The sequence below is a fragment of the Vitis riparia genome, chromosome 14, assembly GCF_004353265.1.
Source record: "Vitis riparia cultivar Riparia Gloire de Montpellier isolate 1030 chromosome 14, EGFV_Vit.rip_1.0, whole genome shotgun sequence".
Classification (NCBI taxonomy): Eukaryota; Viridiplantae; Streptophyta; class Magnoliopsida; order Vitales; family Vitaceae; genus Vitis; species Vitis riparia.
Window position 1 is genome coordinate 12,312,964 of NC_048444.1, and position 12,611 is coordinate 12,325,574.

At 33.8% G+C, this 12,611-nt stretch overlaps 1 protein-coding gene across 1 annotated transcript; it reads right to left on the minus strand.

Annotated features, from left to right (window-relative positions):
* Window positions 1–1,069: 1,069 nt before the first annotated feature.
* Window positions 1,070–5,919, minus strand: LOC117930955 (U-box domain-containing protein 4). The gene is made up of 2 exons (XM_034851771.1): window positions 5,471–5,919; window positions 1,070–2,224 (listed from the first exon to the last, which is right to left on the minus strand). Exons 1-2 carry the CDS (start codon window positions 5,752–5,754, stop codon window positions 1,372–1,374), a joined length of 1,137 nt encoding a protein of 378 aa, XP_034707662.1. The 5' UTR covers window positions 5,755–5,919; the 3' UTR covers window positions 1,070–1,371.
* Window positions 5,920–12,611: the final 6,692 nt, after the last annotated feature.

The following is a 12,611-nucleotide window of genomic DNA, read 5'->3' on the forward strand; positions in this document are numbered from 1 at the left end:
GCTGTTGTCACACCCTGTCTCTCTTTTTTAATAAAACAAAAGGGGAAAAAAAAAATGAAAGAGAGCTATGGAAAGTGAAGCAGAGGAAAGTGGCAGAGAAGACAAAGGGAAGGAGACAGAAGATTTAGTTTAGGATTTTTTTGGGCTTGGAAAAATGAAGATATTGAGGACATTTATGTAATTTTACAAGAAGGTGAAGGGGACGGGAAATGAAGATTTTTAGGCCGGGCCTTATTGGGTGTGTAAAGATGTAAAGGATATAAAGCATCTATATAATTTTTATTTTTTTATTTTATTCAAAAGAATAAAAAAGAAAAAAAAAAAGAAAAAAAAGGGGAAATGAGGAGTAGAAGGCGTGTACAAATAAAACTCCTCAACCCCTTTTAAAAATATAAAATATTTATATCCGTATCACATCAGGAAGTTTTTCTCCAAACGAACTCATCATGTTGAAGTTATAGTTTATAATATTGAAAAAGAAGAGGCCATTTTCCTTGGTAGGAATATTGGATTGGATGTTGCAAGTAGAAAATAAGGCCATGTGGTTTTTGTAAATGATTAATTAAATATTTTGAGTTGGGAGGATATGCAAAGAAACCAACGATTTGGTAAGCCTCCCCTTATTGGGTAGGCAGTAGGCAGCTCCCACTTCAACAATGAATCTTTGATGGGTTCCTCCCAAGTCTTCAAGCTGCCTAACTGCGTCTCATTGGTGCAAGAATACAGGCTTAGCCGCCTAGCCGCCGGCCTAGTACCTGGTCCAGTCAATCAGTCTGACCAACAAATTTGGACGCCCCTCCATTTTTCTCCCAGAATGGGAGAAAAGAAAAAATGGTTGGGGAGCGAACAAGCTAACATCCGTTGGGCCATTCATCAAACAGAATGATGTTGACCCACCCCATTGGATAATCAATCTTCGACTCCAACTGGACATTGACAGAACGTAGGAGGGGGAGTCTCAGTCAATTCGTGGAACAAGCCGGGCCACAAAATAAAACTCAAATCACTTTCCTCCAATTCAACTCCATCGTTAGGGGACGAAAGTCACAACACATCACCTTTTTCCAGAAGACACCAAAGAGAGAATAATTCAGACTATCAAAGCAATGGCAATTAACAGTAAGCTCCTGCTTTGGGCTGCACAGTAACTTTTTTCTGATTTCAGATAATACAACAGTTTCTTTATAAACCAACTATATAACTACACTCTCAACCTCATACAGCTTCCAGTTTATTGACACTTACCAGTCACCCGGTACCATCACAATGGCCTGGACTGGCATTCTTCTATATCTTATTGTTTTTCTCTAACATGGAAAATTTGATCTCACAAACCCCGAATGCAGAAAGACAGCTGACAACCCAAAACCATCATTTTGAAGAAACTTCTGAACTACAATTGTTAATAGGAAGATCAGTCGGTGTGCACACTACAGCTCTTTGCTGTAAATGTCTCAAGCTTTGTTCCATGCTAACTTGCACCATCTCTGCTAGCATCTTCTTAGCCTTGCGAGATTGATCCTCGCTGTCAATCTGAGAGATGAGGTTGCACACGATGTTCTCTAGAGTGTCAGGTTGCAGCTCGGATCTTGGATGAGGAGAGTCCCTCAGTAACCGCAAGAGGGTTTGTGCCTTTGACTGGGACTTGGGTGTTCCTTGAACAGTGAGCTCGAGGAGACCAGGGATTACGCCTTCTCTAAGAATTGGTTCCCTATATTTACATCGGTCACTCTGGCACATTGTTAATAGTGCCCCCACTGCATGCTCCCGGCTTTGGAGAGATCCATTCTCAAGAACTTCCACCACTGCAAGCACTCCCCCTTCTTCAGATGTCAAGGCAGTTCTCCCCTCATCAAAAGCCACCAAAGATTCTATAAGAGCACTACATTTTTCAGTTGTTTTTGAAGATTTTTTACAGGTTTTAAGCAGGTCAACTATTGAAGGGATGGGTTTTGCTTCAAGAATGATGCTGATATTATCAGAATATGTTGAGAGATTGTAAAGAGCTAGCACTGCATCGACCCTGGCTTGTGGGCTTCCATGTCTAAGGATTTCAACAAGGAGAGGAATTGCACCTGCAGCACTTATGGTTGGCTTGTTAATGGTAGAAGCAGACAGTGTGAGCAAAGATGCAGTGGCATACTCCTGCATATTTGAATTCTGCGACTGAAGAAAACTGATAATGGGTTCTAGGGCTCCAGAGGCAACAATGTTGACCTTATTTCTGCAAGAAAGTAACAAAAGCAAAATCACGAAAATATCTTAACAAGGAAAATTTCAGAGGTCAACTAGAACAGCATTCTTGTTGTGTGTGCTATCTCCTAGCAAAAGAGGTTACATAAATTCCTGTCAACCTCAAGTCTCTGTATCAAAATAAAGAACATAAGAATATTAAATTGAAACCCAGAAAACATTTAAAGTGGAAAAGATTTAAGAAAGGTAATATTGATGAGCCTATACAAAAATTATGTGAGTAAAATGCTGAACTCTAAACTAATTTATATTGCATGTTTGGAACAATTTGGAATAGACTAAATTATATTTCATTCCGTTTGAGTTGTATATTTCATTCATGTAATTGGGTCTTCTCATGAATAACTTATCAGTTACAGAAAAATAACATGCTCACAGAAAAAGCACATGCTCACCTCCATACTCTAACCCATTAAAATTTTTTAAGGGTACAGCAAGATGTTTTTGAAATGCTTACCCAATGTTCACATATTCGTAACTATCAATCAGAAAAAGGTACAGGTGAGGCTCCCAGAATATCTACACTACGATTTAACCAATCTACTTCTGCACCTACTGTTTTTGAAAACAGTTTTACTCTAAAGAAGGAGAAAATAGTTTTCTAACTTGAAAAACATGCTTGATAAATGTCCAACTAAAAAGAGTTTTTGGAGCTTTGAAAAGCATTCTTAGAAATAATTGAAAATTTAGAGAATATTTTGAATGCACATAAATTCAAAGTATCTTCATGGGGAATAAGCTGAGAAAAGAATTTTTCACATTTGAATTTCCAAATGGAATTTTGCCTCTAAACAATTCAGAACTATTTTTAAGAATTGTTCTCCAAAACTATTCTCTGAGAAGTGCTTTTGAAAACATTACCCAGCAAGCCCCATAGCTCTCTTTCTCTAGGGATTACTTGCAGTAGATTTCATTCCTTCATTCTTCTCACTTTATCTTCCAATCTCACTTGTCTTGATGTATACACTAAAACTTTTGGGGACAACAGTCTAAAAGTTGGTGTGGCCGACCCTCCCACCTTAATATAGAAGCAAAGTACATAAAATGTGCAAAGCTACATGCTAATTTTCCTTACAAAAGTTTATACAAACCAATGTGTCTCAGCACTTCTCCTTACATGGTAGGGATAACATGAATGCAACAAGATCCCATACACCTGGAATGATCCATGTCCATTCACATAAACGGAGCAAGAAGAGCTCAGGCCTCTAACAACAGAAATACTCTGGCATCACACAGGCAGGTATCACCACTTCTATGAATACCACTGGACCACAGAGCAATATGCTTCAATCATGATTTCAGCCAAAGGTTTTATTTCCATCATATCAGAGAAGGGAGAAAAACTTCCTATTAATTCAATGGAAAGGGTGTTAACAAGACAGAATGGGGTTTTCTTCTTTGTTCTTATACAAATCCCAAAAAGGGATATTGGCCAGTGAGTTTGAAAGACATAAGTGTCAGGCTAAATTCCCGTTTCTGGGAAGCAGGATGGATGTTTAAAATCTTAAGAACAAGACAAGTCGTCTGATCTTTAATGCAATAGCTAAAGCTGACTGCCACATGGTCCTCAGCCATACTAAAATAGAAAAGGAAAAGGAAAAGGAAGTAAGGAAGAAAGGAAGAAAGGAATCAACTTCATTCATGATTATAGCTAAGAATGCAACATGAATAATTCTTGTATACTTTGATTTGTATGTTGCTCTACGAAAACTTAGAAGCGCAATCATCTATAATCACAAAGGGCAATAATGATCCGTCAAGAGCATAATACCTAATGATTCAACCAATTTCTTAGAACTAACGACAAAACAAATGTATTTGGCAACTTCATATGGGCTAGTTCATTAATATTAGCTATATGCTTCACCTTCCTCCCCTCTTTTCGGTGTTTGTGAAATATAAAATTGCAAGTCTGCTGTTTTATGTCATTCTACCCTCAAAGAAAATGAAAATCTTAGCTTAGAACAATTGATTAGGGAATCAAGACAATCCATATAGTTGCATAGCTCCCAATTGATTAGCGAATTGTTACCGAGTCACCAATGATCAAAGATCTAAGATCCAATGCTTATCTTTCTTTTCCAACCTTGTCTTAGTCATCAAATAGGGTGTCAAGTTCAGAATAGTAATAATAATAAAGGTAAAACACGCTATAAAAGAAATGAGTCAAAAAAGAGAAAAAGAACAGAATATTTTATTCCCTCTCACCAAACAGAACCCATGTATTTAACTTCAAAGAGAAGATAAGAGAAAAAGTGAAAGCGAAAAAATAAAGAAAGGAAAGATTAAAGAGTGAATCATACAACAAACAACTTCGAATCCAACCAACTTTAACCACAAAGCATCCAATTCTTCACCAATCTCATAAAGCCTTTGATGGATGCAAAGCTGGACATGGGAGCATTCGGAAATGCTTACCAACTTTCAACAAACCAAATAATTTAGGGCTGTGTTTGATTCCAATGCTTGGGAGCATTCAATATTGAATTAATTTTAATTTCCATGCAACGCAAGCCATAAAAGGAAAATCGTACAATTGCAAAATAAAACAAAAATTGTGAATTTTGGAGAATACCAAATCCAAATCATATCCACGTTGATCAACCATGAATCGTTCTATATCTAATTCACGGAGTCTTTCTAGGAAAAAAAAGGGTTAGCACAGTGTTTGGTAGTTGAGAAATTTGAGGGAAGAAGATGGCAATAATTGCTATGTTTAATTGTTTTGGTTTCAGAAATTTTCAATTCAACTAACCAATTAGTAGTATTGATGGATCCCAAACAACGGCCAGAAAATAAAAATTGGAAACATCATTTTGTTACCCCTTTTAGAGCCAAAAAAAAAAGGAAATACCTATTTTCTGTTGTTTTCCCATGTTTTCTCGCTAGCCAATCAGTGTCAAAGAGGAAACGAAAAGAGGGGAAAGGAGAAAGAATAAAGAATGGGTTCATTACATCCATTTTCCCTGATTTTCCACGGAAAATATTAAAAAAATTTAAAGAAAAAGATGTAAAGGCGAGAGAAAATTAAAGCAAAAGGAGAGAGAATCAGCTCCCAATCTCTAAAACAAAATAAAAAATAAAAACAAAAAAAATATAACCATTCACATAATTCATTTGAAAAAAAAAAAAAAAAACTGAGAAACTAAATCAAATCTAACAAAAATTCAGAATCAAATTTCCGACGAAAGAAAATCAAACAAAGAAAACATACTTTTCATCTTTGACGGCAAGGTTGAGGAGGGCGAGAAGAGCGGCCTCGTTAGAGTCGAGGGAATCGAGTCGGAGCATGGAGACAAGCGGCCTGACGGCGGGGGAGAGCTGCCGCCGACACTTCTGGGATGTTTTAGTGAGGCGGCGGATTTCTTTGGCAGCTTGAATTTGGGAATCAGGGTCGTCAGATTGGAGGAGGTGGAGGGTACGATTGACTGCGGTGGTTGCAGTTCGGGGAGTGTCGGGGTCGGACGGCGTGGTTGGAAAGTGAAGCTCCGACTCCATCAGCGGTGGCGACGAAGAAGAGTTGGTGGTCTAGAGAGAGAAAGAGGAGGAGGAGGGAGGAGAGAGAAGGCCTGGAAACAAAAATCAGGGTTGGATTATAAAGGAATAATTTGGAAATGGTAGAGAGAAGGAGAGAAGGAGAGAAAGAGAGAGAAACGTAAGGTGGAGAAGAAAGGAAACGTGGGGGTAGATTTTAAGCAACAGTCGGAACCGGCCCTTTCAACGGCTTCTTAACGTCATCACCCAACCCTCTCTCTTTTTCATTGGTTTACATTTTTCTTTTTTAAGACAACATACATTATTATCAAATTTACTTAAAAAGATTAGTACTTTTTTTTTTAATTATTTTAATAGCCTCTTTTTATTTTTACTTCACATCAAATATTAATATATTACTATTTTCATTCGTATCCTCATTATTTTAACATATTTTTCTTTTTAAAACAAAAGCGTCTTATCAATTTTAAAACGTATCAATAAGATTAAAAAAATACTATGCCTATATGACAAAAACATTTCACTTTTTCTTTATTTGATGTGGGTATCATATAAAATCGACGATATATACATAATTAGACACAGATCATTATATTAACTTTTATTAATCACATTTTTTATTCATACCATTTTAAAACGACATGTAAAAATGTCAATTCCATTACTAACCATTTTTATCACACATTCAATCATAAAATAAAATATTATCTCTAATCCGGTAAGTAAAAATTACACTAAAAAACAAAAATAAAGTGACTTTTACCATAATCATCAATTATCAACCTTACAAATAATTATCATATGATAATAAATAATATTCTTTAAAAAATCAATAACGTGGCCAATTTGGCGAAGTAGAAAAACATGTGAAATGTGTGCGTGGACACCATTGTTGAAAATTAGGGGCGTAAGAAAAAAAAATTAAAAAAAAAAGTGAAATTAATTGTGTTAAAGAGGGAGAAATGAGTCTTTTAGAGATGGAATATAAGAAAAATAAGAGCATTAAGTAAATAATAAATATTTGAACGGCGAGGGGAGAAGAGGGTATTCAAAATTTATAAAGTAGTAGTGTGTGTGGGGCAGTGGCGGTGATAGTCTTTGGTATATTGATTTGTGTATAATTGTAAATTGGTTGGTTGTTTTAGAGTCTTTGGATGGAATGATGTGTGGTTGGACTTTGGATCCTACTTCTCTGCTTTCATAATTGAGTTGTTACAACTTACAATTACAAATTACCATCAAAATAGTTGCTTTCATTTACCAGCTCCAATTTTCTAACCAACCAAAGTCTTTTACAAATTTGGGTCAATTTTCTTAGTTGGCAGTTGGATCATATAAATACATAGTTATGGCAGGACAGACATATCCCCTACCCATGTTTGCTCTTCATAATTTTTTTATTTTTTTTTAATTTCAAAGTACCATATGTTTTCAAATTTTTGTTTAAATTAGGTGAGAATTTAATTTTGTTACTTGATAGTTCGTTTATAATTTTTTTTTTTTTTTTTTGGGTGGGGGAGGGTTTGAACTAAATGTCGAAGTCGAAGCTAAAATCAAATCATAATTTTTAAAGGGCAATGTTTGTAATTGAAAATTTTTTATTAAATATGAAATGATTTTTTATATAAATCAAAATATGTAGAGCTTTTATAAAAATAACATTTTTTGACTTTGAAATATGTGTATAAATTTTTAAGTTATGTTTGGTTACGTAAAGTTTGAAGGAAAAATGTAAAGAAAAGAAAAAAAAATCATCTATAATTAATAAATTATTTTTATATATTTAAAAATATATGCAAAATTTTTAATTATTTTAATCGTTTTTTTTTTTTTGCATTTTTTATAATAAAATCAAATATTAACATTTTTTTTTTCTGATAACCAAACTTAAATCATATTGAGATTAAAAGCTAATTTTAACTTCAAAAACAATGTTGTAATTTATTTTAAAAATTAGGTGAGATTTTAATTTTATTAAGTTAAATATATGTGAAATTTAAATAAAAATAAACATAAAATCATAAATTGAGAATAAAAATTAAAAATTTTAACTTTTATATTCTACTAAAAAAACAATTCAATTTATCAAGAATTCCACAAAAAAAAAAAAAAAAAAAAAAAATCAATATAGTTTGAAGAATTGTTTTATACATCTATATCAATTCTCAAGTCAAAGTAATGGTGAAAACAAAACAAAATAATTGAATTTATGCCCTCAAGTCTCGACTACCAGATTGAGAGGATAAGCTCTCACTAAATGCAACCCCTAACCTATAACTAAATACCAATTAATACGAAACGGGTTTTTGTGGGTGTGACATGTTCTACTGGGCCCTATCCCATTTATAATTTTGGTTATTAATCTGGTTTCAGATTTGACACCCTCCAAACAAGCCCCCACCTTCCAGTCAATATCCCAAGTCAGAAATGAGCCTTCAAAAAAATCTTATTTAATTAAACTTATATTTTAAAAATAAATAAAGTAATTTGAATGCTTGTAAAAGTCACATTCATCCCCTTGATATTGGGAATTGAACCTATTTATTTTGGATGAGTGGATAAACTAGCCTATTCATGATCATCCAAAGACCCTAAACTATCTTGAAAATCTGAAAAAAATAAAATAAAAATGGTTAAAGCCAATAAATAAAACTAGACCCTATACCTAAAGTTGATTATGATTGGAACCCTACGTAAGTCTTGAATCGAAAAGTCTATTGAATCAATCTTACCTTCAATAGGGGACTCACTTACAACATCCATAGTGTGCTCAGGTTGAGTTTGTCAATGGTGACCCCTTCCACTGTTAATGGGTTCATTGTAGATTAATTTATGCATGATTTCTTCAAAAATTTCAAGGTTAAAACTCAATGCATTAGTTAGAAGGCCTTTTTTAATAAATTCATTTAATTTAACGCAATAATTTCTCCATTAGTTTCAATTTAAGAATAACTGATATTTAACTTGGCCTTGATTTCTTCCAAAGCTTGAAAAATCTATGCAGTAATGTTTGTTTATTTGGCTTTTTATTGAAAGTAATTTAGTTTTAGAATTTAGGTTGTTTGTTTTTCTACTTTTTCATGACTTATTATAAACTATTTATTAAATAGAAAAAACCAAAATATGTAGTTTTTTTTAAATAGAAAAAATAATATATTGATTTTTTTTACTTTTTAATACTTAATAGAAATAAAATACTACAAAAACAAACAACCTAATATTTAACACTATTAAGCATTAAGGTTCTATTTAGAATTAAGTAAAAAAACAAACACGACCTTAGTTTGGCAATAATTGCTTCTATTTCAACATTAGTTGCTTTAGAGCTAATTGACTCATCTAATTGGCTCTAATTCTCTAAATTTTGTCAATCAATTGGAATACTTATATAGACGAAGAATGATAATGCTGTAGCTAGAGGAGGTTGAAAATATTTCCTTCCATATGGGGTTAACATTGTCATTCTCATACTAGATATTCTCTTCATAATTAGGCTTATGAGTTTTTCACATGATGCAAAACTATTAAGCACAGTCATAACCATAGTTGGTTTGATTTTCAACAAAGGTCCCTTCACACATCATGTCTAGAACTTGGTGAGATTTGTTAGGTCTTTAAGTTTTTCTACATGATACAAAACCATTAAGCACAATCATAGCCATAATTGGTTTCATTTTCAACAAAGGTCCCTTTACACATCATGTCTAGAACTTGGTGAGATTTATTAGTTAAAGCATTGTCAAAACAAGTGATGTTATACAAAGGTTCTTATGAGATCACAAACATGACATCTTGATAGAGTCATTTGAACCTATTTGGATGAGTCTGAAGTCTTAAAATCAACTTTTAACTAGAAATTGTTGCTAAGGCCCTCAATTTTTGGATTGATGTATTTTTTAGTGCATTTCAGGCAAAATTGGGATAATCTAGATAAGTGAAAGGAAAGGCATTGAAAAACATTGAGTATCAAAAGAAAAGAATGTTAGCACACCCCTAAGTGCACCAGGATAAGTGGGCAGACCCTTCTAGTGCACTAGGAAGACTTGGCGCACCTATCTTAGGGAAAAAGATTAAGATGGAGCACACTTATTTTCATTAAATTAATGCACCTTCACTGAAATGATGCACCTCAAAGGAAACCTTGTTAATGTACCCATTTTCACTAAGATAGGGCAACCTAACTTCACTAAGTTGGTATGCTCCCTCTCTTCATTAAATTGGCGTACCTTAAGGGAAAACCAAATGGTGTACCACTTCTCCCTTTCATTAAATTGGTGCACTTTTTATGCTAGGAAAGTGGCACAACTCCTTTGAAGACTATTTAATGCATCTAATGTTAAGATAGAACCCTTAAAAATAATGACAAATGTAACATTTTGATTTTGTTACATGTGATATCAATTTCAATTTGTTATCCTACTCTTTTATTCGGTCATATTGAAGAATTTTGGCTTAATCACTTGTATTCTATATGACTTGGGTGCATTAGAAGTTACATAAGAGGTTCAAGTCAAGTTGATGAGTTTGTTTATGGACTTAGGTGATCCATTAGAGGCCATAGTAACTTTCCTACCAATTAGTGGGATGACTTATCTTCATCATTGAGAATGAGTTTCCCAGGGTGAGTGTACTAGTTTGTATGGTTATATATTAGGCATGACGTACGAAATGTAATGACTAATAGCTATTAGATTGTCATGACTTCTTCAAGTTACTATGTTGTTTGGGTTATCAACCTTGAGGGAATATTGCATTATTATTGAGGTCATCAGTCACTTTGACCTATGGGTGAAATCTTAAAGTGATCATATATTCCATATGGAGTGGGTGATTAGTGGTTTGGGCACGTGAAAAAAGATATTCTCAATAGAGACGCTATGATATCTTATGAGTTTAAGAAAACATTGTTAGGATAGAACCTTTAAAAGCATGACATGATGTAACTAATTTGGATTTATTATTTATTTAATATGATTCGATTTTCACTTTTATTTAGCCTATTCTATGCATTACACTATTGAGCATTTTTGCCTAATATCTTTTATGTTGTACATGATTGGGTGCATTAAGAGTTACACAAAAGATCTAAGTCATGAGTTTCTTATAAGTACATGATTAGTTTGTAGTTGGTTTATGGACTTACGTAATCCATTGAAGGTTGTTATGCATTACCTCTTAATTGGAGAGATGATTGGTCTTGGTTATTAGGATGTGTTTCCCATGGTGAGTGCACTTAGTGTGTATGGTTACACATTGAATAGGAGCTGCGGTGAGTCATGGTGTAAGGTTATTAGGTAGTCATGATTTCATCAAGCCATCTATAGTCTCTTAACCTTGAGAACATATTGAACTTGTCTAAAGTTTCATATGACTTTAGCCTACTAGTGAGATCCTAAAGTGATATATAAATGGATTAGGTCACTAGTGGTGGAGGTCAGTAGCAATAAATATTCTCAATAAAGGTACCATGGCATTCCATAGAGTTTGAGACAATGCATCCCCTTGGGTGATCCTAACGAAGTATTTTTAAGTAAACTATGACCATAGTAGTTCCTTAAGTGGAACTTGACATATGCTCTTTGTGAGCTAGGACATATTAATTGATAATGCAATGAAAACATTTGTTAGATTATAGACAACAATTCATGAGAATGTTGCATACAATAGATAGTAGGTCATGAACCTAAGGACCTTGTGTTTTGTTGTAATATATGTAGGGTTGTTGGGATTGAGCCCCTAAAAGCAAGACATGATGTAAAAAAAAATTAAATTTCACTATCCTTAAGCTATCCTTTTTATGCATTGGCATTGATATGAGTATTCAACCCATATATCTTACATTGTATATGAATTGGGTACATTAGGAGTTGTATAGAGGATACAATTTATGAGTTTCTTGTAAGTAGATAAGTTGTACATATTTAGTTCATGTATTTAAGCCATTTAGTTGAGACTATAGTGTACTATCTCCTAATTGGAGGGATGATTTATCTTGGTTATTAGGATGTGTTTACCATGGTGAGTACACTAGTGTATATGGTTACACATTAGAAAAAAACTATGGTGAATCATGACGTAAGATTATCGATTATCATGATATATCAAGCTATTATACTACATAAATTCTCAATTTTGAGAGGATATTGTGCCAATACTAAAGTCAACAGGAGGCTTTGACCTATGTGTAAGAACTTGAGGTGGTCACATATCTATGGATTGGCCACTATTGATGGAAGCCAGTAGCATCAGGTATTCTCAATAAAGGCACCATGATATCTCATGAGTTTGAGACAATGTGTCTCCTTGTGTGATCCAAAGGACATGTAATTTAGAAGACAATGACCATAACATTTCACTTAGTAAAATTTGACAGATGCTCCTTAAAGTTAGAGTATGTTGATTGATCACATAATAAAGATAATATGTAACATAAGGATTGGAGAGGTCATCTTGATAAGCTAGAACACTATCTTGTTAAATTATAGACATTAGTTCATGGGGAGTCTGCATGTACTAGATAGTAGGTCACAAACCTGAACTTTGTCTCATTGTTATTTACCAGCATTGGAGTGCAGTTGATTCTTTATAGTTGGATGTTGAATCAACATCAGAATTAGCTTTTAAGGAAGCTGATACTCTTATGGGTCCCAATGATTTCCACTCGAGCTCATATACCTTGATGGCATGGTTTATCAAGGTTGGATAAGTTGTAAGTTCACTTATGCGGGTAAGGGGTAATTAAGTAAAGTTGCATAGGGGTTAGTGAACAATATATTTGGATTGAGCTAATTGATTAATTGGATAACCTTGTTGGGTTAATTAATCAATTAAGACCCATTTTAAGCTAGATTAAGTAACTC